This window comes from Mixophyes fleayi, chromosome 1 (assembly GCF_038048845.1).
Source record: "Mixophyes fleayi isolate aMixFle1 chromosome 1, aMixFle1.hap1, whole genome shotgun sequence".
In the NCBI taxonomy this organism is placed as follows: domain Eukaryota; kingdom Metazoa; phylum Chordata; class Amphibia; order Anura; family Limnodynastidae; genus Mixophyes; species Mixophyes fleayi.
Genome location: NC_134402.1, coordinates 196498365 through 196525602, shown reverse-complemented (window position 1 = coordinate 196525602; position 27238 = coordinate 196498365). Strand labels below are relative to the sequence as shown.

At 42.0% G+C, this 27238-nt stretch overlaps 1 protein-coding gene across 1 annotated transcript in view; it reads right to left on the bottom strand.

The window, feature by feature from the left end:
* Positions 1-27238, bottom strand: part of UPF1 (UPF1 RNA helicase and ATPase) — an 80209-nt gene that overhangs the window by 16429 nt on the left and 36542 nt on the right. The window contains exons 8-19 of the mRNA XM_075204730.1: positions 26140-26238; positions 20579-20687; positions 20321-20480; positions 19959-20077; positions 9988-10152; positions 8115-8229; positions 7779-7922; positions 6903-7116; positions 6666-6783; positions 5062-5218; positions 4790-4932; positions 3902-4076 (exon numbers count right to left, since the gene is read on the bottom strand). Coding sequence (XP_075060831.1) covers positions 3902-4076; positions 4790-4932; positions 5062-5218; positions 6666-6783; positions 6903-7116; positions 7779-7922; positions 8115-8229; positions 9988-10152; positions 19959-20077; positions 20321-20480; positions 20579-20687; positions 26140-26238 — 1718 coding nt within the window. The remainder of the gene's footprint in view (positions 1-3901; positions 4077-4789; positions 4933-5061; positions 5219-6665; positions 6784-6902; positions 7117-7778; positions 7923-8114; positions 8230-9987; positions 10153-19958; positions 20078-20320; positions 20481-20578; positions 20688-26139; positions 26239-27238) is intronic.

Sequence of the window (27238 nt, the reverse complement as noted above, 5' to 3'; positions counted from 1 at the left end):
TTGGATGTCCTCTGGACATAGCTTCAGAGAGCTCTGACTACATCCAAAAATTTCATGGATCCTGTTCCAGGCACTTGTGAGTCGTCTGAACACCGGTACCACTATTTCCTGATTTACATGAAAAACGGAAACTACTTTAGGCAAGAAAGATGGGACTGTTCAGAGAACTGCCATGTCATCATGAAACACCAGATAAGGTCTCAACATGATAGTGCTCCCAGCTCTGAAACTGTACGAGCTGAGGCAATAGCAAGAAGGAAAACTACTTTCCATGTTAAAAACCTTAACTCCGCAGCATGCAACATTTCAAAGGGAGGTTCTTGAAGCACCAGAGGACATTCGGAGTAAGTGTTCTCTGGTGCCAGAAGATCTGGACCCGAGTGTCTGGCCCCTGCCAGATGGACCTCCTTGAAAGGGCTGTCTGAACGAGCCAAACCTGGGTGTCCTAGGCCTTTAGACATTGACAGGCAAGAAAGTACTTTTACTTCCAGAGGCCTGGGAAATGATGTTATCCAGTTCCGGGCAAAATAATACTCCACTGGAATAAGGGAGGGACTCCAAAGACTTTTTAGATTCAGTGTCCGCATCCCAAGAACTTGGCCATAGGGCCCTTCTAGTCGCCACTGCTGTTGCTGAAAAAGAGGAGGAAATGGAAGTTGCGTTCTGAGCAGCCTCATAGACGTATCCTGAAGCCTCCTTAAGGTGCAGAGCAAGGGGAAGAAAGTCAGAATTTTGCAAAGCTATAGCCAGCTGGTCAGTCCATGTTTCCGTAGCTCTGGCAACCCATGCTGATGAAAACATGTGTCTGAATGAAGTACCTGCTGCAGTGTAGATGAACTTTAAGATAGCCTCTATCTTGCAGTCAGTGGGGTCCTGTATGACCAAAGAAAAAGACTACGAGAGGTGCACTATTACTCTCAATTCATTTATGGAAGATCAGAACTAATAAAACTTAACCTTTATTATCTGATAGTATCAGCGAAATATAAAATAAAATTGAAAAAAAAGTGTTTCTAAAATCAATGTATTTAAAATTCGCTGGCTGCGTCTATAATGCCCTATATTAAATAGGATGAGATTATAGTCTCAATTGTGCTTATTCTCACAGGCTTGATACCCAAGTGCTTATAATAGCTTCAAAAGCCGCGTCCGGTAAATAATTGCCTATTCAGAGGCATAAGGATTTGTTAGCATTTGATAAAGGTAGATATATTCCTACTATCATAGATAAAGAAGTGTCTTGCTAGCTGCCTGTCTAACGCTCCATCTAACTTGGGGTCTATTAGGAGCAATATAGCATAATCTCAATTCCTGAATTGATGGCTATAAGATGCACCCAGCGAAACGCTGACGCGCGTTATATTTTATTATAAATATGGGTTTTTGCTCTCCCCACTTGTGCGACAGAGAGAGTCTCTTTCCTTTCTTCTTTAGATCTTCTAGATAAATAAGGTCAGTGGGGTCCTGGCAAGGAAGCTGTTCCTGGAACAGGGAGCGTAGTGTGGCGAGCTAAGCGTGCCACAGGCGTATCCACCCTTGGGACCTGTTCCCAACGGATTAGATCATCCTCCTGTAGAGGGTATAAAGACAGGTACCTTCTTGGAACAACAAACCTATGATCAGGTTGTTTCCAGGATGCTTCTGCGAAATGGATCGGCCGTCTTCTGACCTTTTAAAATAAACTACGATCTGTAGATCTAGTCTTCTCTATGTCCAGGAGTTCCAGTGCTTGACGCACCGCTACCACCAGGTCATCAATGCTCTGATATCTGGGAGACTCATCTGGATCCGTGCGAAATCAGAATCCTCTATCAGCTCACCCTCCTCTTCTGAGGATCTCTCAGAGTCAGAGAGACAAAAGGGGCATAGAGCCTCCAAAAAACAGTTTAACTGATCTAGGCCCCTAACTAAAGATGTAGACCAAGCCAGCTCTCCCATAAGGGGGGGCTTGAGATGGTAATGCAAAGGGATCTCCCGCTTGTCTGGAGACAACGGACTCTGTAGTCCCCGTGGTCCCCCCTGAACTCCAGAGGTTGAAGGGAGTACTGCAGCAACCGCTGGAATTTCTGTGGGTTTAAAAAAGCAGTTGGACCAATGTGGCAACCGCCCACGTCTGTTTACGCTATGGCTGGGCGTTAGTCTGTGGCTGCGCCACCATGGGAGCCCCACTGCAGTCAGTACAGAGTGCCCCCGTGTCCTGCTGTTCAATGGGTAATTTGACTTTACACTTGGAACAAGTATAATATTTAGCACGAGGTGCTTTACCTTTGTCAGACATTTTATAAAGAACAGTGTCACAGTAATAAAATGTAATACAGACAATCACAGAAGATACTAACTAATCTATGACAGAAGTCAAAAGATAGTATCCTTGTTAAGCTATTTGTGAACTAAAAGAACATATATGCAAGTAATATTCTATTAATAATAATATTTTTGCATGAATAAATTTTCTAATACATCTCTATCTCTAATATAGCGAGTATAGAAAAAGAATTTTGGTACTTGGCTTTCCCAAGGCTAATCTGCGTGGCGCCGGAGAGATCTGTCCGCAGCTCTGCTTATTTCTTCAGAAGCACTGCTGACGTTTTCCAGGGCAGATTTGGTGCCCTGGGAGAGTCCAATGTTCCCTGCAGGCGGGGGAGCTCTATTTTCATAGCTCTCCCTGTCCTGCTCTGCTCCATATTCCAGCAGGCTGGCTTGTAAAGGCAATCTACTGCTTCTAAGCAGTAACCGTCGTACAGTGCTCTCTGTGCCTGCGCCCTGGCTGTTGAAAGTAAATACAAAATTCCCTCTTTCTTTTCTGAGGAGAGGACTTGGTATAGTCCAGCAATGTCTGTCACAGACGGCAGTGATTACCGGCGCTCTCTACCACTCGTGGCAGCGCTGGTAATCTAACAATCAGTGTAACAGCGGCTTATAGAAGCTGCCTGTCAGGGCTGCAGGTAAGCTAACAATTATTCTTCTGCTGTCAGTGAGTCGCTCAGCTCTCAGTTTGACAGCTGCTTCTTTTACCAAACCGAGTGTGCTCTGTGTGAGGACAGAGCACACCCCTGTAGGGAAAAACATTAAAAAATTAAATTTAAGTAAAATAAAGTGAAAAAAATTCACTAGCTAACATAAGTAAACCCAACTCCTTTGGGCACTCAACAAAAACTGGAGGCAGCAGGGGGAGGGGACTGTCGGCAGCATACAAACTCCTCCTCCCCTCACACAACCCCATGGTAAGCAGTGTCCCCCAGATTGGATTAAAGAGAAACCAACTTTTTATTATTGCAATTGGAAACTTTTCCAGATTATGTTAACCGGTATCAAATGAAATGGTTCTAAAGACTCCCCCTGGAGCAGTGACCATGCAAGACAGCTCTGTTTACTAGAAGGTGCAATATATAACTGTCCCTAAAAAAGATAAAAGTTTTGGAATAATCTAAAACGTCAGATAATACGGGAACCAAAGTGTCCCATTGTTTACATCCTTAAGGAATGACAGGAATTAAAGTACAGGCATCTCAAAGACATCCAATAAGGCAGCAATTTCCAACCATTGTGTCAAAACACATTTGTGTGTCACGATAGTCACTTGCACCCTTGACACATCCAGCTTACTAACAGGGAAGAACTCTAAAAATATGAAATAAAATCATATGTGAACTATACCTAGTGAATTACAGCCAATATAATTTACCATTTGTTTTTCAAAAATACTATTGAGGATTTTGTTTTCATTACAATATTTTAACACTGACGTTAAAACACAAGGTACAGAATAAGAACATACTGTGTAGTTACTGAAAATTGCTAAACCCTTTCAGAGTAAGAATTACCAACGAATGAAAATACTGTGCACCCAAATACCACAAATGTTACGTAAGCAATCTGGCTTAACACTGAAAATACTTACAGGATTAATAGTGTTTACAAGTTTCCGAGGTTTACTGAACTGCATTAAACTTTCCCGGAGATTGTTAAGTGGTCCCTCCACAAGAACTTTCTGTTCCTTGTAGTAATTCAGTAGGTGATTCCATAGGGGTTGCTTGGAGAGTGCTTTTGGGTTGCCAACAATAATTACACCATATCTAGAAATAAGACATTTTATGCAGAGATGGGTTCAATGGAACAGAAAAATACATGTATTACAATTTTACAAAAAGGAATAAAAAAATATAATCGTATAATGGGCATGTCCACTCCTCGGACACCAGCCAGCCTTCTCCCTTCCTAATCCTAACAGATCAAACAGATTGATGGGAACATTAGCGACATTCAGCTTCAAAACACAAAGAAAAGCTCTTCATAGCTTAGCGGGTATATGATTTACAGCAATGTTTCCCAAATCCATCCAGTCACCAAGGAGCCCTAACTGTGCATGATTTCAATATCTCCTTACTGAACCAGATGAATTGCAAAAGATCCACAGATTGCATTAATCATTTCACTTATCGAGAGACCTGCAAAATCTGAGAGCCACACTTGGGAAACTGGTTTAGACTCTGCTGCAATCTGTGACTGGTGCAGCATTTCATCTTAAAATCTCTAAATCATGGACAGACCTTTAGAACACATATCTTTAGCTACATATGCCTGGTGATCGGCTAGTTAGGGGTGTACATATATTATCCAATTTAATAGGAAATTAAAAATATTACCACACAGAAAATAAAAGCATGTCAGAAAACACATTGATAGCTTTCCTATTTTCCCCACTGCGTGAGGTCAATGCACAACACCGTTTAGAAGTAGCAATGAACCCACAGGCTTCTGCCTTTATACCAAATGTTAAGACATTTACCTTGCTCTAGTCAAAGCCACATTCAAACGACGGGGATCATTTAAGAAACCAATGCCCTGGTGTTCATTAGCTCTCACGCAGGAAAGAATAATAAAGTCCTTCTCTCTCCCTTGAAAAGCATCTACGCTGGCAATTTCCACCTCCTAACAGGGGTAAAAAAATTATTAAAATTGCAGTATTTAAATCACTGAAAAACAAATACACTTATTACATTGAAGTTTTAATCATAGAAAAAACAAAAACACAAAATATGTATCTTGTCAGTGCTATACCTGATAGAGTTTGGTGTGCAATGAGCCACTAAACTGCATGTACTGAACTAGATAGGACCTCTGCCCTTCATATGGAGTAATTATACCAATTTGATCCGGTTTGGCACCCGCCTTCAGAAGTTTGGTAGTGATTTTCTCCACATTCGCAGCTTCTGTCCTAGAAGAGAAAATACAAAATATGCAGAGATAGAATCTACCCATGTTTAAAACAAAGTATTTTGTTAGAATGCAGCAAGTAAATAGACTTTTGTTCTTGCAAACCGGTGCCTGTAACAGTGTGAATGGCTGGGTTGGCAAGGGCTTTCTGTTTTACAATCATGCCCATCCCTTAAAAGCCTTGTGAAAGAAGAGGATAGAAGGTCCAACCAAAGGAGAATACAAGAATGATTATGAGAATGCCACCAACGTTCACCAGTGTGTCAATGTGACCTGCTCTACTCCCGGGTCCTGACACCAGAGACCTGAATTGCAGAATGAGAGCTGCTTCTCTCATGGTTTGGGTATTGACCCTCAATGGTTCTGATAAACCACTTCTGTGGCATTCTGTGCTGCATCCTGACTCCGAAGTCCTTAAAATAGTGTTATCCAGGTGCCCATTGACTGACTTTCAGGATATTGATTGTTAGGGCGGGCTCTGGAAACAGTAAATAAGGAAAATCTTGCTGAGACGACTGGTGTTTTGCCACAGCAGAACTAAAAAATATACTGGTTCATCCACCAAACCAGCACACAAAGGCTAGCTTCAGTGTTTATAAAAAAAAAAAAAGCCTGGAAGAAGTTGCCACCTGCTAGGTTAACTACAGTGAGCAAAGCGTAGGAAAAAAGTTTTAGTACTTCCCGGGAAGGGGCTTGATCCTAGGAGAGTAGAGGTTGGACCTTGTTGTTAGGTCACAAAACAGAGCATAGGACACAATAACTAGTTCACGTAGAGCACTCCTGCTATTTTTGGATCCGTATGACATGGGCATGACTATCAGGGATACATCCAACTAGCATGACTTTCCAAGGCTACAGATAATAACTCTTCCAAAAAATACTAATGCATATTGCACCTGCTGTCTCAATCATTTTGGTATATAGAACAAGGTGTCCCAATTCTACCAGTGTGCACTACAATTCCAGTAATGGGAGTGCAGCTGTCATTCAGCCCTTTTTGGCTGTAACTATTTAAGTTACTGTGATTGGAGAACCCATGATGTTGCAGTGACCTGCAGCAATGAGTGACATAACCTCACACAAGGCAGTCAGAGCTCTCCTTGACTTGCAACTGAGGAGTGAGGGACGGTGGTAGGGGTAAATGACTCTCACAGGAGACAGGTTGAGATTGTGCAAGCAAAAAAATATAAAAACAAATTGCCCCCTTGCCACACCCCTCTATTAACAATAAAACAAAGAAAGAACAGAAAGCCCAGTGCACAATGTCTATGAACGGTATTTAAAAAGGGGGGAAAAGAAAGCTGGTGGAGCATAGAAGTCATGAAACATAACCAATCGTATTAGTCCCTTCATTGTAGATTAAGAAATGACAAGATTTTTATAGCAAAAGTCAAGTTTTTACATGTTGGGTCATATGCAAAATATCTGGCGAGCATGTCAAAGCTTACCTGTTCAAGTAGGAGGTGCCTGAACTGGCAATTTCTTCTTGTCCCTGGGTAACATAAAAAAACATTGGCTTGTCTGGTTGCGGCCACTGGAAGTCAAAACCTTTCTTCACACGGTCAGCTTTATAAAAATTATAAAAAGAATTAAAAAAAATATAAGAATTGAACATTTTAACGTTAAAAAAAGTTATAAGGATAAGAAATTGCCACTGTACAATGCTTAAGAGTAACTTGCAATACCTGCGGTTACACCATTTTGAAGGGAGCCTTCATAGAAAATGTTTGATGGAAAAGCACTCAATGCTGGATGCATTCGGTACTGAACCTGCAGACGGATAGGTCTGATTCCAAGAACCACAAGCCTCTCAAAAAGAGATTGGGATAGTCCAGCCTTAGCAGCTTTTTTACACATCACAACTGGGCCAAGCTGACAATGATCTCCCACCAATATCAACTACAAAAAGAAAGAAAAAAAGTTAGTTTTTTCTCAGTGTGCCTTTTTGGCCAAAAGTATACAAGTTTTGTTATACAAGGCAGACTATTAAAGCCTGCAATTATATCAAGCTGAACATACTAAAATTATACTAGTAATAAACTGGACTTGGATGAATTACTGTATGACTTTATACTGCATAATCTTCTCAATAAAACTTCAAATGTATATATACACACATACATATATACATACACACACACACACAAGTTAACCAGTGCATGATATTCATGCATTCTAGTCAACTCAAGCTACTTAAGGTGTTAAAAAGGTTCTTGTCATGCATTTGGGCCTAGCCCAGGCCTCCTCAGGGGAAGAGCGTTACTTCCCGACACAAGCGCCCTTTTTTAACGTGGTTTTGTCCACATGTCACCACCTCACCATTTTTCTCCATCACCTTATCCTTCATCTTCACATCCTTCATCAAGCTACTTAAGGTGTTAAAAACTCCCCACTGTCACCCCCGGCAACCACCAACCACTCCCAACTGTCACTTCTCTTTCAAGAAATATATAGGTCAGTGTATAACTCTGCCCAGCAGGTGGCGCTGCAGCTTTTTTTTTTTTTTTTTCACACACGCCACTAGGCATTTATATAGTAGATATTGAATGACAAAATATTACCTGTTTTGCTCCAAGAACAACTGGTACCATACATTCCGGCTCTGTGGCTTGGGTACTTTCATCTATTAGAATTGAACGAAACTGCATTTTTGCAAGCCTAGGATCCCCTGCTCCCACACATGTACAGCAAATTACATCAGCATTCTGTAAAAAAAATAGGGACAACACATTTTTATATCTTATAATAAAAAGGAGATGAGAGGAGTTAACATGAAAAAGATAAGTATTTATGAAAGCTATATCAGCTAAGAAATATCTGGCTGGTAACGTCTGAATAGACATATTCAAATTGAGACTACAACAAAATATAAACTGCTTAAGTATATTTGGCAGTACCATAAGTAGCTCCCTTTCGGCTGTTCTTTTAAGAGCTCTGTATCGTTTCTCATCAGCAGAAGACAGTTCTCCAGTCTCATCTTTAAGTTGCTGCAATTTCTGCAGCTCTGGCATGCTGAAAAGAAAATTAAATGAAACAGGCTGAATAATGACCCCAACACTGGGGGCCTCATGGTGGTTCAGCTATGACAATTTTGAAAGCTGAAACCGCAACAGAGGCACCATTACCAGATGCATACGACTATAGGCAGGGCAGCCATAGCATTTAGGGGGGTGGGGTGCAGCAAGGCATTTTTTTCCAGCTTAGTCAACATCTCTGAAGTATATAGAGCGATCATTCTATTTAAAAAACTTTAATGCCTAATAAACATGCCTGCTTATTTGCAAACACTGTAAAAGCAATTGGCATATGGGACTTGGGAGACGGGAAAAAATAGGTAGGCTCATTAGCCACTAACGTGGCGATAAAAGCTGGTGACCCTGCATGTTAAACACAATAGTGCGTAAAGGCCCACAGACCCATATGGTGTTTCATTTACATGACTCTTAAATTGCTTTATTCAGCAAAAAAAAAAAAAAAAAAAAAAAAAAAATGCAACAAGTATTGTGGTGAAATGAGATATTAATATCACCCTAATCCGGCTATCCCTCGTTTCACACAAAATGTGGATTATAGCATGTACTTTTTATAGCCCTTGCTTTTGTTCCCCAGCTCAACAGAATACCACTGCAGTGTCTAAATATTGTATCTTGTTGATATTGCATGGAAGCTGTTAGTCTGTCTTTAAAGTGAAGCCAGGTGGGCTATGGGTAAGGGATCAGATTGCAGGATACAGGTGAGGCCAATTAGTATCCACTGTTCTCAACATGATTAGTTCAGACATTTTGTCTAGAGCCCAACAGGGGACCTTCTGTGGAAGCATAGCTCATCTCCACTTCGCCCAGGGCCGGATTAAGGGAAGGGAGGCCCCCGGGCTAAGGGTACTGTGAGGGCCCTCCCCATGAGGCCCCCCTTCCCCGTGAACTCACCTCCTTCCATTGTTCCACTCCCTGTAGGACTTAAGCGGCGCGCAGTAATCTCCTTACTGAGGAGATCTCGTGAGAGTGAGACTCAGTCGCCTAAGTCCTACAGTGACAGCAGGCAGCTAACAGCATAACATTTGCCGTTAGCTGTCTGCCATTTCCCTTAAACAGGTGACAGACGGAGCCGGGGACAGGGACGCCCCCAACCCAATGAATGCCGGCGGGCCCCCCAGCTGCCCGAGGCCTCTGGGCTGTAGCCCCTTTAGCCCTATTGTTAATCCGGCTGTGACTACGCCTCTAAAACCAGACTGCATATGCCTGAGTGACTAAAACTCCTAGAAGATTCTGGGCACATTCCTGGCATAGTAAGACACCCGTGTGTGTAGTGGATTGCATTGGGCCAGATAAACCTGGTACCTTCACAAGTATGTTTTCACACCAGCGAGGGAATGTAATTATGTTCTCCAATTGATTTGCAACATTTTTCAACACTAGCTCTCTCAATTCCCTCATGTATATTAAGTAGCAGCTCCAATACACAACCACCTAGAGTCTCAAAATAAATCTATAAATACCAATGAACAATACAAGATGTTTCAATCAGAATACATGTAAACATTCAGGTATATATTTAACAATTACAAGCCAAGAGATTCCTTTCCTATACAATAATAATAAAAAAGATCACTTTTTACCAATCCTTATTCAAACATAAAAATATAAATATTCAGAAGTTAGCCTTATAAATTATTTCTTTTAATTTTGTTTATTTTTTTTTAAATGTTTTTTGCAAATTTCAAAACTATAATTAAACATCCACCTATTAAAACTGAGTCAAGATGTATCATACCTTTCCATGTTGCGGATCTGGTTGTGCAATGCCAAGAAGGAAACTGGAGAATCAATAGCTTCCCGGCTCTTTGCACAGAGACGAACAACTTTGAGACCCGTTTGATGTATTTTCTCAGTCAGTTGATCCACTGCAATATTGCTTGGGGCACACACCAATACTGGTCTATGTTAAAAGGGGGGGAAAAAAATAAAATTGTAGATTAAAATCTGCCACGTTGTTTTACTACCTTGATATTTTAAAAAACAATTTTTTTGTGGCAAAAGTATTTATAATATTAAGGGGCACAGTGGGCCAATCCTGTCATTCGAGTTCTTTTTCCAATTTGGCTGCCATGTGGGAGCTTGTTAGCACATTTTTGGGTAGATGCAGTCCATTTTAGGACATTCTAGTTTTGAAGCAAAAAAACCCCCCAAAACAACTATTTAGTGACACTTTTGCTAACAATTGAGATAAAATTATGATGTGTGGGGCCAGGATAAGTCTAGTCACTTACAATTTACCAGAAATGTTTTCCCATATACCCCTTATCTCCCTCCCAAAGCTATAACTGAAATCTTAAGCTAGGTACACACTACAGAGGTTTCAACCAACTTTTTATGCCGAGCGATTTTACATGCTATCGATGGTCCGATTGCTCGGTCCATGGACTGCACACACTAGCCTTGTTTAGGAAGATAAAGTGAAGAGCGGACGTCCCTTTAGCAACTTTTTACAGCCATCTTGTTGTGAGCAATAATTGTAATTTCGTACACACTGAAGCATCATTGCGGGGGATGTAACGATATACCAAAGACATTAGCCTAAAGACGCAGAGCTTTCACTATAGTTAACACCCACTATAGTTAACACCCAAAGCTTCATAAAAGAGAAGGCAACACTGTCTCTTCATTCATTCATATTTAATAGAAGTTTAGTAACATACATAAAATTTAGAAAAACATTAAACTGCTAAAGTGCAATGCAATGATTATTCCCCAATAATAAAATCCCTTCGTATGTAATGGAATGCTCCATTCTCGGCGTGCATCATCGCTGATTGGTCCACAGCAGAAACGAACGCCCATGTCTGAGTGTATAAAATGACAGAGGAATCTGTTTGGTGCCGAGGAGCGTGAGAAGATGGCAAGTGAGAAAGTGGCAGTGGGTGTTAAGGTTGAGGAGAAGATGTCAGTGGGGGTTGCGGGTGAGGAGAAGGTGTCAGGGGGGGGTTGCAGCTATGGAGACGGAGACAGAGTCAGAGATGGTGCTGGAAGGGCCAAAAAATGTTGGAAAAGTTACGGTGGAGGATGGAGATACTCAAGAAGAGCAAATCCAATGAGCCCAAGAGAGGAGGAGATGATGGTCAAAGTACTGGACCAGGACGACGACATTAAAAAAAGGTCAGTAGCACATGTAGTGTACCCGCTTGAAGGACTTATTTCATTCTAGTGGTGTCACATAAAGCAATGTAAACGCCTAATTTGTAAACTAATTTTTTTATGTCAGAACGAAGAATTAACGGTGAGAAGGCCTGTTTAGATAGCACTGATACCACTAATGTTACACCTGTTACCAAACAAGAAAAAATTGAAAAAGAAAAATATGTAAAAGAAGTTTGACACGATGGTATTTCAGTGAACATGTGTAGACAGCTTAATGCTTTGGGCACATACCTGTACCGTTATAATAACCAAAATGGTGCCTGTTTTCCAGAATGTATGGAGGTTAAGACCGCTATTATTGCGATTGCGCCACAGGGAGCAAAACAAACTGATCTCGAGCAGTGTGCAAGGTGAGAAAATTAGAGTATTTATGCCGTTGAATATAAATTACCGATATAGAAGTTAAATGATAAACATTTTTTATTTCCTTGTTTCGTAGATAAAGAAATCAAAGGGGATAAAAACCCAAGCAACATGAAGACCTGTTTTGCCACAAACCAGTAGCACCTTTAAAAATACTAAATACTAAAAATAATACTCTACAGTGCTCTGCGCTGTGATTGGTATGGGCGCGCTCACGTCTCACGCGGATCTTTTCAGACAGACACCTGTGTGTTTAAAAATTGTTGTACTTTTTTTCCTGCAATAAAAATGTTGCATGAACACTGTGGTTTATTCTGGGTAATTCACAAATATTAGTTAATAAAGGTTAATATAACTTTAATAGTCTATAAAGGTTAAAGTTTATAAAGGGTAAATATGAATACATTGCTAACATAGAAGCAAAGGGTAATAACACACGTGCCTTATACAAGTGTAATGGTCTGCAGCCAGACAGGTGCAATATACACCTACACAAAACATGTACTGAGACATACATCAAAAATTTACATACACATGCCCCCCAGGTCGAGGAAGTATAGGAGGATTGTCGTGGATCGACCATCGTGTCACTACACACACTGACCCGACTTTTGAACCAGCGGTCATATGTCGCCTGATTGAGCAGATTATTGGACGAAAACCGTGTAGTGTGTACCCAGCTTAACTCATCTGCAGTAATCCCACCCCCCAGCAAAATCAATATTTAGGGGATAGGTATTAAACTTCATTGTAGAAAGTAAATTCCTGAAAGGTCAGAAGATATGAAAGCAGTGTACATACATATACCTCTGTACAAGGCAATAATACAAACATTAAAGGCTTGATCTTAAACACACACACACACACACACACACACACACAATAAAATATAATTTAGATATTTAAACTTGCATTACACTTTGTAAGACAAGCACCCTGCTGTGTACCGCCAAAATTAGTGCATTAAAAAAATTATGTTTCCTCTAGCTGTTCCCCTCATATGTTCAGACTCTAAAATATAATTCATGAACCTGGTGCAAACTAGAGATGAGCGGGCTCAGATTAGAGCAATCCGAGCCCACCCGAACAATGCGGATCCGACGGTGATCCGAGCACTGTTTGGGTATTTCCGGCGGTAAAAAAATGAAACCGAGGCTATGACGCCAAATCCCAGCGTCGGATCTCGCAAGACTCGGTTTGTATAAATTCCCCGCTTGTGGCCGCCATCTTCAGTCGGGCTCAGATCAGGGAAGAGGGAGGTTGTATTGCAGTGGTGCTGCTGTGTCCTGTCACTCTGTCCTGCTTAATCCAGTGGTTACTTTGTCCTGTGCTCTGTCCTGCTGAGTCCAGTGGTGCTGTGTCCTGTGCTTTGTTCTGCCAAGTCCATTGCTATTTTAAAATTCTTAAAAAAATTATAAAAAAATAAAAAAAATTCTACTGCAATATATAAATACGTTCACTATTCCTGCAGTCCAGAAATATTAGTACTGCAAAATATAAATACGTTCACTGTTCCTGCAGTCCAGAAATATTAGTACTGCAATATATAAATACGTTCACTGTTCCTGCAGTCCAGAAATATTAGTACTGCAATATTTTACTACGTTCACTGTTCCTGCAGTCCAGAAATATTACTACTGCAATATATAAATACGTTCACTGTTCCTGCAGTCCAGAAATATTAGTACCAGAGATTAAACTATAATGGAATACCAAAATTTGGAGGATAAAGTAGGGAAAGATCAAGAACCACTTCCTCCTAATGCTGAAGCTGCTGCCACTAGTCATGACATAGACGATGAAATGCCATCAACGTCGTCTGCCAAGGCCGATGCCCGATCTCCTAGTAGAGGGCATGTAAAATCCAAAAAGCCAAAAGTTCACTAAAATTAGCAAAAAAAGAAAATTAAAATCATTTGAGGAGAAACGAAAACTTGCCAATATGCCATTTACGAAACGGAGTGGCAAGGAACGGTTTAGGCCCTGGCCCGTGTTCATGACTAGTGGTTCAGCTTCACCCAAGGATCTAAGCCCTCCTCCTCCTCCCCCCCCTCTAAAAAATTTAAGAGACTTAAGCTGTCATCAACACAGCAAACAACTCTGCCTTCTAAAGAGATGGCATCACAAATCCCCAAGGCGAGTCAAAGGGTGTTGGTGGTTGCGAAGCCTGACCTTCCCATCACTGTACGGGAAGAGGTGGCTCTTTTCACCATTTGCAGCACGCCCTCTGCATATGCTAAAAGGATCACCCACAGTCCAGTTACAGATTTGGCTAATGAAGGTGTGAATGTTGTACACCGAGAGGAGGATATTGATGTAGCTGGCGCAAAGAACTTGACGAGGAGGATGCTGATGTGGTTATCTTAAATGAGGCACCAGGGGGGGAAACAGTTGTTGTCCATGGGATGAAAAAGCCCATCGTCATGCCTGGGAAGAAGACCAAAAAATCTACCTCTTCGGTCTAGTGTTATTTCTATCCCAATCCGGACAACAAATATATGGTCATATGTACCTTATGTAAAGCTCAAATAAGCAGGAGTAAGGATCTTGGCCACCTAGGGACATCCTCCCTTATACGTCACCTGAAGAACCTTCATAATTCAGTGTTTAGTTCAGGACCTGTGGCTAGGACCATCAGCAGTCCAGGGACACCTAAATTCCTTGGTCCTGTTGTATACACACCAGCAACACCCTCCTCGTCTACTTCCTCCACGATCTCCATCAGAGATAGTCCTGCAGGCCATGTCACCGGCATGACCAAGTCCTCTTCAAACCGGGATTCTTCCGTAGGATCCTGCAGCGGTACGCCTACTACTGCCGCTGCTGCTGCTGGTAGTCGGTCATCTTCCCAGAGGGGAAGTCGTAAGAACGCTACGTCTTTCACTAAACAGTTGACCGTACAACAGTCGTTTGCCATGAGCACGAAGTACGACAGTAGTCATCCTATGGCAAAGCGGATAACTGCGGCCGTAACAGCTATGTTGGTGTTAGACGTGCTACCAGTGTCCGCCATCAGTGGAGTGGGATTTAGACGGTTGATGAAGGTATTGTGTCCCCGGTACCAAATCCCGTCGAGATTCCACTTCACTAGGCAGGCGATACCCGGGATGTACAGAGAAGTACGAACAAGTGTCCTCAAGGCTCTGAAAAATGCGGTTGTACCCACTGTCCACTTAACCACGGACATGTGGTTCAGGGCAAACTAAGGACTATATGACTGACAGCCCACTGGGTAGATGCCTTGCCTTCCGCAGCAACAGCTGCATCAGTAGCAGCATCTCCACAACGCCTGCTCGTTCCAAGGCAACGTTGTGTATCACCGGTTTTAATAAGAGGCACAACGTTGATAACCTCTTAGAGAAACTGAAGGAAATAATCTCGCAGTGGCTTACCCCACTTAGACTCTCCTGGGGATTTGTGGTGTCAGACAACGCCAGTAACATTGTGTGGGCATTACATATGGGCAATTTCCAGCACGTCCCATGTTTTGCCCACACAATAAATTTGGTGGTGCAGCATTACCTCAAGAGTGACAGGGGTGTGCAGAATATGCTTGCGGTGGCCCGCAAAATTGCTGGACACTTTCGGCATTCTGCCAGTGCCTACCGCAGACTCGAGCAACATCAAAAAAGCCTCAACCTGCCCTGCCATCACCTCAAACAAGAGGTTGTGACGCGCTGGAACTCCACCCTCTATATGCTGCAGAGGATGGAGGAGCAGCAAAAGGCCATTCAAGCCTACACAGCCACCTACGACATAGGCAAAGGAGTGGGGATGCGCCTGAGTCAAGCGCAGTGGAGACCGATTGCCGTGTTGTGCAAGGTTCTCCAGCCGTTTGAACTTGCCACACGAGAAGTCAGTTCCGACACTGCCAGCTTGAGTCAGGTGTGTTGAAGTCGTATAATTGGATGAACGAAAGTATATTGGTTTAATATTGGTTTGCCGTGCGTATTGCGAAGCGTACGCCAGGTAACACGTGGCGTGATGCGATCGCACGGTAAAATACGCACGCACTAGCATTACAACATTTAGTTATTTGTACAATTCATATTGGTTCCATTACACTGTAATTTATGAGCAGATAGCATTTGGTTTATTATTTGTTTATATAATATGATTATATGTACATTTTAGTGTTATTAAAGGTTTAGGTTATAGGAAAGGTGTCATGCCTGATATCATATTGAAGCCCTAATCATCAGCAGCTGTCCGGTGCAGTCGGTGAAGAGATCGCACATTGCATACTTTAGTTATTGATATTAGGGAATAAACCTTTTGTATGATGCTGGCTATGAAAGGAGCAGACCCCCTGGAGAGACGACCCCCTCCTTTGTATTCCTTAGATTGAATCAGCCTATGAACTGTTTACCCTGAAGCCACCCTGTGCCTGGACCTATAGATGCAAGCTACGTCATCTCTATTGTTCACAATGAAACACTGACTGTATATATTATAGCTGCATCCCCCACCAGGGTCAGTCTACTCTGACCACAGTTATCTAACAGATACACTGTTCCATTGGGACCCATGGAAGCGCAGCGATTGCAGCGGTATGTATGTATGTAACTTTTGGTATTGGCTGTGCTGTACTGTACTTTATCATAATATAATAATGTATTGAATTGTTGACTATTTACATCTACTAAAATAAACCACCATGTGCTTTGGAAACACATACAATTGAGTGGGCAATGCTTTTTTTAAAATATAATTATTTTAATAGGCGATTCCCCTGATCAGGCTGTTGCAGAAGCAGCTGGAGAAAGTGAGGGAGGAGCTGTTAAAGCATTGCGATTCCACAAAGCATGTAGCTCTTGTGGATGAAGCCCTTCGTACGCTTTGCCAGGATCCAAGTGTGGTCACTCTTTTAAAGTCAGAGGAATACATTCTGGCCACCGTGCTCGATCCTCGGTTTAAAGCGTATGTTGTGTCTGTTTCCGGTGGACACAAGTCTACAGCGGTGCAAAGACCTTCTGGTCAGGAGATTGTCCTCTGAAGAGGACCGTGACATGCCAACAGCTCCTCCTTCATTTTCTTCCACACCTGTGGCTGCGAGGAAACAGCTGAGATTTCATAAACAACCCGCTGGCGGGGTTGCTGAGAACATCTGGTCCGGACTGAAGGACCTGCCAACCATTGCAGACATGTCTACTGTCGCTGCATTGGATGCTGTCACCATTGAAAAAATGGTGGAGGATTACTCTGCTGACACCATCCAAGTAGACATGTCAGACAGTCCTTATTCTTACTGGCAGGAAAAAAAGGCAGTTTGGAAGCCCCTGTACAAACTGGCTCTATTTTACCCGAGTTGTCCCCCCTCCAGTGTGTACTCCGAAAGAGTTTTTAGTGCAGCGGGGAACCTGGTCATTGAGCGGCGAAGGAGGTTGCTTCCGCAAAACGTTGAGAAAATGAGGTTCATAAAAATGAATTATCAATTCTTCAATCAAGACCAGCACTGGCCTCCAGAGACTACAGAGGGACCTGTGATTGTGGAGTCCAGCGGGGACGAATTGATAATGTGTGAGGATGAGGAAGTACACACTGAAGGGGGCGAGGAATCAGAGGATGAGGACGACATCTTGCCTCAGTAGAGCCAGTTTAGTTTGTACAGGGAGAGATGAATAGCTTTTTTGGTGTGGGGGTCCAAACAAACCAATCATTTCAGCCACAGTTTTGTAGGCCCTGTGACTGAAATGATTGGTTTGTTAAAGTGTGCATGTCCTATTTCAACAACATAAGGGTGGGTGGGAGGGCCCCAAGGACAATTCCATCTTGCACCTCTTTTTGGCATTATGTGTTTTTTGGGGCCTAGTTTTTCAAACTGCCATCCTGTCTGCCACTACAGTGCCACGTGTTTGTGCCGCCCACTTGTGTCGCTTAGCTTAGACATCCAGCTACCTCGGTGCAACCTTTTGGCCTAAAAACAATATTGTGAGGTGTGAGGTGTTTAGAATAGACTGGAAATTAGTGGAAATGATTGTTATTGAGGTTAATAATAGCGTAGGAGTGAAAAAAAAATAAAAATGGTTAACACTTTTTATGCTTTTTTTTAAAAAAAAATCAGAACCAAAACCTTGAGTGGGGTGTTTTGGCAAAACAAATCAGAACCCAAAACCTCAAGCTAATCCGAACCCAAAACACGAAAAGTGGCCGGTGCACACCCCTAGTGCATACTGCTACCTAAATGCCTACTTTTGCACAAGCGTTTATTTGTAGGAGTGGATAACTTTGCACTGGCTTAAATTGCGAAGTTTCCACTCCAGAGTCCCTTGCAGATTAAGTGAATGAGTAACTACTTTAGTACTAAAGTGCACTTTGTCACTTTTTGCAGATTGAATTTTTTTAAATGGTATCTGTGCATGACTCCCTCTACAAACATCTGAAATTAGGGCTAATTTCTTCAGAAAACAAATTGACAGAATAGATAATTGGACCATAACCAGTCCTTCCACAAAAAAAAGGAACAAAAGATAAGTCAAATTAAAGGAAGTATGGACACCCTTTCCTTTTGAAAGCACCCGTAAAATATAGGTCTTGCACACACTAATGTTATACGATTGTATGAATAACCTTCTCATAATAACCCTTAGCTCTCAGCATCATGGCTTCAATAGCGAAGTCTTGGTGTACACAGAGATCCCGAGTTAGTTTCTTAGAGGGAGTCTGTTATTGCTCTGGTGCATTCTTTTTAATGTCGACGTACCAGGGTCTTCTCTTCCTCTTTCGCTCTTTTTTGCACATCAGTGTACCATGGCTAAACGCAGAAAGATATAGCAGTAGACAATTCCAAGGGACGCTTCTGGATACTTTGTTCTCACAAAAGACAAAGAAAAACAACGGTTTTCCATATTGTGTTTTAGCAGAGATGGCAATTGACATCCTGTTGGAGAGCCCATGAACAGCATGTCTGCCTAGATCTGCATCCCAATTTTTCACTCCTGGAATGATTAATGCAGAAATTGCTGAAACAAGCCATTCAAGCTAACCATAAAATTCTTGTGATCTCTATCACTAGGCAGCTCTCTAAAGTTTGTTGTCAAAAACGAGACCCAAAAATATCATGAGCTGGGACCAAGCTCGACTTTTCATTCTTTACTATCCACCCAAGGGATTCCAGTACTTGAACAGATTATTACTACTAGCGTGTGAGAAGGAGTGAAGATTACGCTCATAAGATTGTCTGGGCACGGCACCATCCTTACCCCTTTTGATCTTAAGAGCAGTCATAATTTCTGTAAACACCCTCGGTGCAGGTTTTAGACTGAAGGGAAGAGCTACGATTTGTAATTGGACGCATCTGATGGGTAATCTGAGGAGGCTCTGAAAAATGTGCCAGATCACAACATAAAGATATGCATCTTTTAAGTCCATTTAGGCTAAACAATACGATTTTTACTCACCGCAAAATTCATTTCTTTGACTCCATTGGGAGACAGTGCGAGACCTTGGGGTATAGTAATGGGTCCAGGAGTCTTGTCACTTTAAAACTTATTTGGTCTGTAGTCTCCTCTCCTACTATGCCCCTCCTCCACTGCACTTTCCTCAGTTTTGACTAACCAAGAGTGAGAGAAGGAGAGATCCCGCAGGGATACCATAAAACAAATAACCTTCACACACAGAACTATATACAGAGCAAGGGAAGATGCGCAGTTTTCCCCAATGGAGTCAGAGAAATGGATTTTATGGTGAGTAAAAATCTTATTTTCTCTATCCTGCCATTGGGGGACACTGCAAGACCTTGGGGATATATCGAAGCTTACTTAAGGGCGGGATTGCTCTGGCACCGCTGCGTGTAGAATCCTATGGCCAAAACTATACAAATAATTTTGCTATTATAAAAGAAGACCTAGCTTGTGTGTGAGTGCATCTTCATATTCAAGTATCCATTTACTGCACAGCATACTAATCTAGCACATTATACTCCACAAACAAAGTGATCAGCATATTACAACCCATTAGCAGAATTGATATAAAATACATGCATACCAGTTCCTGCCATGTAGCATGCTTCCTAACATAACCCTTTACACCTTGGACACCACATTATGGTGAATTTAGAAAGGTGTGTTTATTTTCCTAACATTAGACAGTACTCCCAACATATTACATTTGAACTTGTACACCACAGGACTTATTATAGAAATACTCTGTCCATTATGCGAAAAACATTAATTTAGGGCTCACCCATTTCCCTGTCTGGCGAGATGATATACAATTGTAGCAGATGTTACAGTTTTTCCAGTACCAGGCGGCCCCTGAATAAGACTGAGCGGACGCTGCAAAACAGTCTTCACTGCATAAACCTGCAAATAAAATGATTACATAAGCAGCAAAATTTTAACGCAATTATAATTCATTATAGCCCACCGCATTTTAATGATTATATACTTTGTGTAAAACTTTAGGCCAATGTACACAGCACTTTTTAGCTAGCATGCAAAGTACAAACACAGTCAAAAATATTTAAGCCAATCGGGGGTGAGGGAATAACAAAAACAACAGACACAAAACAAACAAGATAAAGTAAAATCTGAATTTGAGTCTACCTGTGAATGGTTGAGATCTGGTAGGCCTTGTGCTGTGAATCTCTTTGGAAGCTGACACTTAATAATTACATCTTCCACTTCATGACCCAGAAGTTTATGATATATGTAACCAGAAACCGAAGTTTCATCTACTGCAAAGGTCTTCAATGCACTTTGCATTCTAGTTAAGAGAAAGAAGGTCAATGAACAATTGTATTTAAAACATAATAGTTTTATTAAATTCAATTATTTGGCCATACAGGTTTTAAAGTGACATACCTGTCAAATGATGTTGACTTCCACACAAAATCCACTTGGAAATTGTGAGTTACTTCCACTGGTGCACCAACACTGCTTCTCAACTCAATAGCAATTTCATCACCATAATCTAAAGAACTCGATTAAGTAATGTAACAACATTTTCCAATTGAAGATACAAGACAATTGAAGATGCAAGAGGCATCAAAATAAGCATATTTAATTTTGTGATTAAACCCCCACCAAAAATAACCTTCCAAGCCATACCCATTTCAGATAAAGGCTTTTAGAGCAAGGCCAAAATTTTCTCCCAGCAGAATTTGTGATTATAAGACACTAAATTATTTAGCATTTTTTAACTAGAAATTTTGAGTCAAAAGTGGAGAAAAGGAAAATGCTGCAAAGCTAGTAAAAGATCCCAAGCAGCGGCTGCATGGGAGATTGCACAAGCACCACACCCTGTAAAAGGAACAAAAACAAAAACTGCACTTTAGAAAAAAATTGTCAACTTTTTCTGTAAGAAAATCAAGAGAGCATAAATCTGAACCTTGAGGAAGCAAAGTCTCAAACGGCAAATCCAGACCTCACTGCAAAAATAATCGTAAACAGGCCAAGTAAGAGGAATGAGGTAGGGTCACCCTTCTTCTCACACAAAGATCAAAATCTTCCACATCATGTAACAATGCATAGTCAATACTGGCTTCCTGACCACACAGTCAGAAAAACACTTAGATTTAAAGACAAATGCTTCAACAGCCAGTTGTTATAAACTGTAAAGATGAAAAGGTCCCCGACTTAAAAAATCTTGTCGGAAGACGCCACAACAGCTGCTGCCATTTTGAGAATGTCCATGTACCACAATCTTCAGTGCCACTAGAATCACGTGAATGCCCGCTCCTTTTACCATATTTAACACTCAGAAGCATTGCTACCAGATGGAACAGGTAAATCAGATGAAACATCCAAGAAACTGACAAGTCTACCAAGAACGCCTTTAGATATTTCGTCCTTGAGTAAAAGCTCTCCACTTTCTGAGTCAACCAAGATGCCACATCTGGCTGACCCCATTTTTCCACAATCTGTTTAAAAACTTAGATGAAGAGGCCAATCCTACTGAGAAAGTATACTTCAATTTCCCACCTCTGATATCACCGAGAAATTCAACTCTCGGTGCCTCCTCTATGGTTGAAGTATGCTATTGCTGTGGTATTGCCTGACTGAATTTGTATGTCCTTTCCTTTGAAGCTGGGCTGACCTGAAGCTGGGTGTTTAGGATTTTTGGATTCAAAAAGGCCCAAAAAGATTTGTCTGTTTTCTGGAACAAGCACAGATTTGAGTACAAACCCAACACTTTCTGCTCTTCAGGTACTGGAATGGCTTCCCGCCGTGCAAAGAGTTTTGTTTTATCTTTGAGATAGCCAGTGGTGAAAATGTGGGGAGTTTAGGAGGTGTAGGATATCCCTGAACTGCAATTCCTGTCACAGTCTTTTCCCCAGTAAAACGAAAAGAGAAAATTCGCACCCAAGTTTGGGAGCAGAAATTAACTTTCTCTTTCCTACCATTGGGGGACACTGCGATACATTGGGGGTATAGTAGGTGGGATAGGAGTTTAGGCACTTAATTTCTTTGTTCCTTGCACTCCTCCCCTACTAAGCCCCTCCTCTCCCGCTCAGACCTCAGTTTTTTTTAAGTGCCTTAGGAGTTAGTTCACTTTGGTATAGGCTCCTGCCTATACCTAGTTTAGTTTAGATATTAACATGTTTTTATTTTACTTTTTTCCTTAAGGTGCCTCGCGGGGATTGATCCTAGGACCCAGAGGGGTGAACAGCCTGTCGGCTTCCTTCACTCTGGGTCCCTGCGAATGGTAAGAAGCGGCTGCTGCCCACCTTCCTTGCACCTCTTGCCGGCAGTCCATCCCCTACAGACGAGCTTTTAGCCAGGATCTGGGCCATAGGGCTTTAGGTGCCCCACATAGGAATTGCCTTTAAATAGGACTAGGGCACAGCATTAGATGTCGCTCGGGGGAGATGCAGGGATCCATCTCCTCCCGCCAACGGGCATGCCGGCAAGGCCCCCCCCTCCCCCCAACGCAGAAGCTACAGAGTGTCCCTTGCTTTTTGCTGTCTCCTCAGCCATTGTCATTTAAGTAACTTAAGATCACACAATATGTATTAAAGAAATCTAAACAACAGATGGCTGTTAGGCTAGGCAATCTACCGAGTCTCTATACCAGGTATCCTAGAATATCAAGGCACCTCTCCTCTAACCCTATATCCTACAGTACTGTTTGTGAAGGGATACAAACAAACAACAAATTGCAATGAATCACAGTCCCATAACAAGAAACCTCCTTTTGATATGCTTAATAGGCACAAGCCTTTAACGATACCTGGACGTCTAGTATTGCAGCAGAGGAGAGGGAGAGTTGGAGAGTCAGGCAGCGTTGCTCCGGTGATGTCCCTGTGTCTCCACATGCAGGCTGTATCCTGATTGTGGTCGGAACTTACTGGGCGGAAGGAAGCGAGTCTGTAACCCCTCCTCCTCCTGATTCTATGCTGCCGGGCGCTTCCTGTTCTCCAGCGCTAGTGTCCCTTTTAATATAGCCACTGTGTCCGCTCTGCGCACGCTATGTTAATTTGCCCAGGTGCGTGCGCCATGTACATCATCTCCTCTCACCTGCTAAGGAGTGTGAGCAATGCTTTCAGTCCCTCTTCTGTTCGTTGTCAAGGGGATTGAGCGGGGTCCTGTCAGCCTGAAACGCGGTCCCGGGAGGAGAGGCTGCTGCAGCTTCACTCCCTTGTCCGCTAGCTGGGCTGGGGCTGCAGGACCGAGTGATCTCTTCTACTGCGCTTCCACAATGTGTCCAATAGGTTCTCCCACTGTTCTGAATTAAATTGCGGTGCCGACAAATTGCCCCCTGTAAGCTCGTTTCTAGGGGAATGCCGACAGTGGTGTCAGTAAGTGAGCCTCAGCTGCTTCTTACCTTATGCGGGACCCGGAGTGAGCAGAGCCAGGTCTTGTTCCCTCCCCTGGGTCTTAGGATCGAGCCCCACAAAGCCCCTATAGGGAAATAAAAACGTGAAAAGGCTAAAGCTAACTCGGTATAGGCAGGAGCCTATACCCTAGTGACCTCTGCTCCTAGTCACTTTAAAGAAACTGAGGAATTCACAGGAGAGGAGGGGCATAGTATGGGAGGAGAGCAAAGATCTACTAGTAGATAAAGTGACAAGACTCCTGGACCCACTACTATACCCCCAATGTCTCGCAGTGTCCCCCAATGGCAGAAAAGAGAAATATAATTTCTCTTTTTTTTTTTTTAAACTTAGAAGTAAATACATTGTATGATATATTTGTATATACATATATAACCATATACAGAGCATCTTGGATAGGCTGACCAAAAGATAATCCAGAATGACATATGGCCCATGTATATCATAGTACAGACATACCAGTGGATGTCTATTATTCTTAGAAGCTCCTATGCAGACGCATTGAAATGTAAAGGCACAAAGTGACAATAACAAGCCTTTTATATCTATTAGATGTTCTCTGTAGCATAGAAAATTTTCTAGTCTATATGCTAGGTATTTTTTAAGTATTAGACACCAAGTCCGCAGACTCTGAAACAGTCCTAGTCTATATGCAAATAGAGACTGAACGAGGCAAAATCTGTTTAGTAAACAAGTAAAGACTATACAGAGGTACCCGCAGATTAGAGGCAGAGAGCTTACAGCGTGCAGCAGTGTCCCCGTTTGGCACAGTCTCCAGGAATGGCCGCCAACCGTGCTCGATAGCTGAAAGGATGAGGGGAGGGTTAGGTAGTTCCAGCCTCCATCCGTCCTCAACGATGGCCACATCCATGTACCGCACATACAAAGTATGGCTGCTGGCTAATAGAATGCATCTTCTGCCCTAATTTTTAAGGTGCCCAGGCTGTGGGGAGCATTAGCGAGCAAATCGCCTCCTATGGAGTGCAATCGCTTCGATATCCTCACTGCTCATTGTCTAGAGGGAAGGAATTTGCCGGCATGTCGGTCGGGTGGAGGAGGAGGAAAGGCTATTGCATCTTAACTCCCACACATACTAAAACATGAGACCTCGGCCGTCTATATGGCCATACTAATCGCATCGCTGGTTGAGGCAGACTGCTGCCTGTGTGGCAGACTTATACCTTGTGGGCCAACTGCTCGTTTCTAGGGCAATGGTGCTAGGCAAGTGAGCCAGGCTGCTGCTTACCATGCACAGGGACCCAGAGTGAAGGAAGCCCGCAGGCTATTCAGCCCTCTGGATCTTAGGCTAAATTACCAAAGTGACCTATCTCCTAGTCACTTAGGAACAACCGAGGTCTGAGCTGGAGAGAAGGGGCATAGTAAGGGAGGAGTGTGAGGAACAAACAAGTTGATAAGTGCCTAAACTCCTAGTCCCACCTACTATACCCAATGTCTCGCAGTGTCCCCCAAAGGAAAGAGATCTGCGTTAAATTTAATTCCCCCCATTTGTTCTCAGTTTGAGCCAATTCACTTCCAGGTGATGTACAATGGTGCACAGAAAAAGCTGCGATGTCTGGTATCGCAATACCTTTAAATGTGCATGATCACACATCTCTGATGTTCGGTCGAACATTGCCAAGAAATGAATCAAGCCCTCTGTGTCACTTACTGGTATTTGCAACTCTGTGGTGTAAAGCTCACCACTGTGTGGAATAAATTTCATACATTCAACTTAAACAATGATCTCATAGTAATTTGATAGAAGACTGCATCTACTCTGCTGTTACCATGTTAACAATTAGGTTCTCAGACTCAGGGGCTTTCACAACGTGTAACCACACTTGAAAGTTGCCTACAAAAGATGGTTAAGCCTAAATATTTTGGGCTGGTGTTAACATTGTAATACTCTGACTGGCTACATGATTTTCTAGCTCCACCAACTTCATCTCCTAATAAACCAAGTGTCCTGTTCTAAAGGATAACAAATGTGTTGTCCTAAAACTAGTGCTGCTAAAATGTGAATTTTTTTAAAAAAACAAAAACATTGCCATCTGCAAGCAATGTAGCAGATGTAAACCTGTTTAAGGAAGAAATAAAGCCCTTGCTGTGTTGTCAGGCTAAGATTTGAAAGTCCTTTACAAAAGGGACTAACAAAGCCATAAGTAGTAATTTCATTATGGAAGAGTGACAGTGACACACCCATAAAGATAATGTGATGTAAGGTGAACAAAGTTTCTGCAAGATGTGATAGGAGCAAGGAATAATGGGTGCATCATCATATTTAGTCATCTCCTTTCACTGAGATGTACCATTTTAACTGCAAGATTAGGTAATTATTTTTTGCTGTGCATAGAATTTACATTTCATAATTACTCTTGTGCAAATGTTTACACCTCGCAAATTGAATGTAAACAATATTTTCTAAACAATCTTGCAAGGTCTTCTCACAAAGAATGGCAAAAGGACATTTTTGAAAACTCACCATATCAAATTATACAGAAATATTCTGGCGCAAGTGTATTTAGACAAATCACAGAAACATAATACTGCAAGAACAATGAAAATAAAAGGCTGTGATAGAAAGGATACTATCTGGGACCTTGATCACATGACCAATGCCTTTCCATAAAGGTGCAAGGTCACCTTTGTACCGCAAACATATTTCATCTCCTTGCATTAACCGCATATCTGAAAGAAAGAAAAAAGAAGTTATACATCACACAAATTACTATGAACATTACCCGTTAAAATACACTTAAGCTCCTAATACCTCCAAGCTAAGTGTACATCGATTTGGGATTTTATTTTCAGCTTATTCACATGCCTGCTGTAATAAGCATTAGCTTCTAAAAATATAGACAAGCACTTTTTGTTAGACTAACATATAACTAAGCAATCTGCTTTAAAAATTGATTATGCTAAATCACTTTGAAACCGGTGCTCAGTATCCTCTAGGTCAGCATTTTGTTTAGCATTTACAAAATTAAAACATTGCACTGTCTAAACCTTTGATTCAAACTTATGTTTTGAATCCAGCAATGTCCCTTACATGAGAACACAACCACAAGAGTCAAACAGTGCTGTATGTACTCCAAGTTTCAGGGGTTACATGTACTGGTGACCTTATCTGTGGTTTCCCATGCGGAGGACAAACAAAAAAGGGATTTTTAGGCTTGCTTTAAATCTTTTTCTCTGAATACAATGGGAGATTTTTCGGTGTAGTCACTGGAGCCTTGTCACTTTCAAATTTAGCGCTGAAATGCAAGCTCATCCCCCCTCTATACCCCACTGATTACATTCTAACCGCAGTACTTGTCTAACAAAGCCCCAAAAAACACTAAATAAGCTACAGAACAAGAGTAAGAGGAAAAGACAACATACGCCCCCAAAAACTCAAATCCTAACAAAGTATAAAAGTGATAGAACAAGAACCAGAATGAACACACAAAAAAAAAAAAGATAAAGGGAGGGCATCCAGTGTTTCCCATTGGATTCAGCGAAAAGACAAAGTAAAAAAAAAAATCCCATTTTCTCTATTACCCATGGGGGGCACTGGAGACTATAGGGATATCCCAAAGCTATCCTTATGAGAGGGTACATAAGCCACCAGGCTATGGTCTGTTTAGAGGCTGTATCATAAAGGACTAACAGGTCACCCATCCTGCACAAGTCCTTGATACTGTCCACA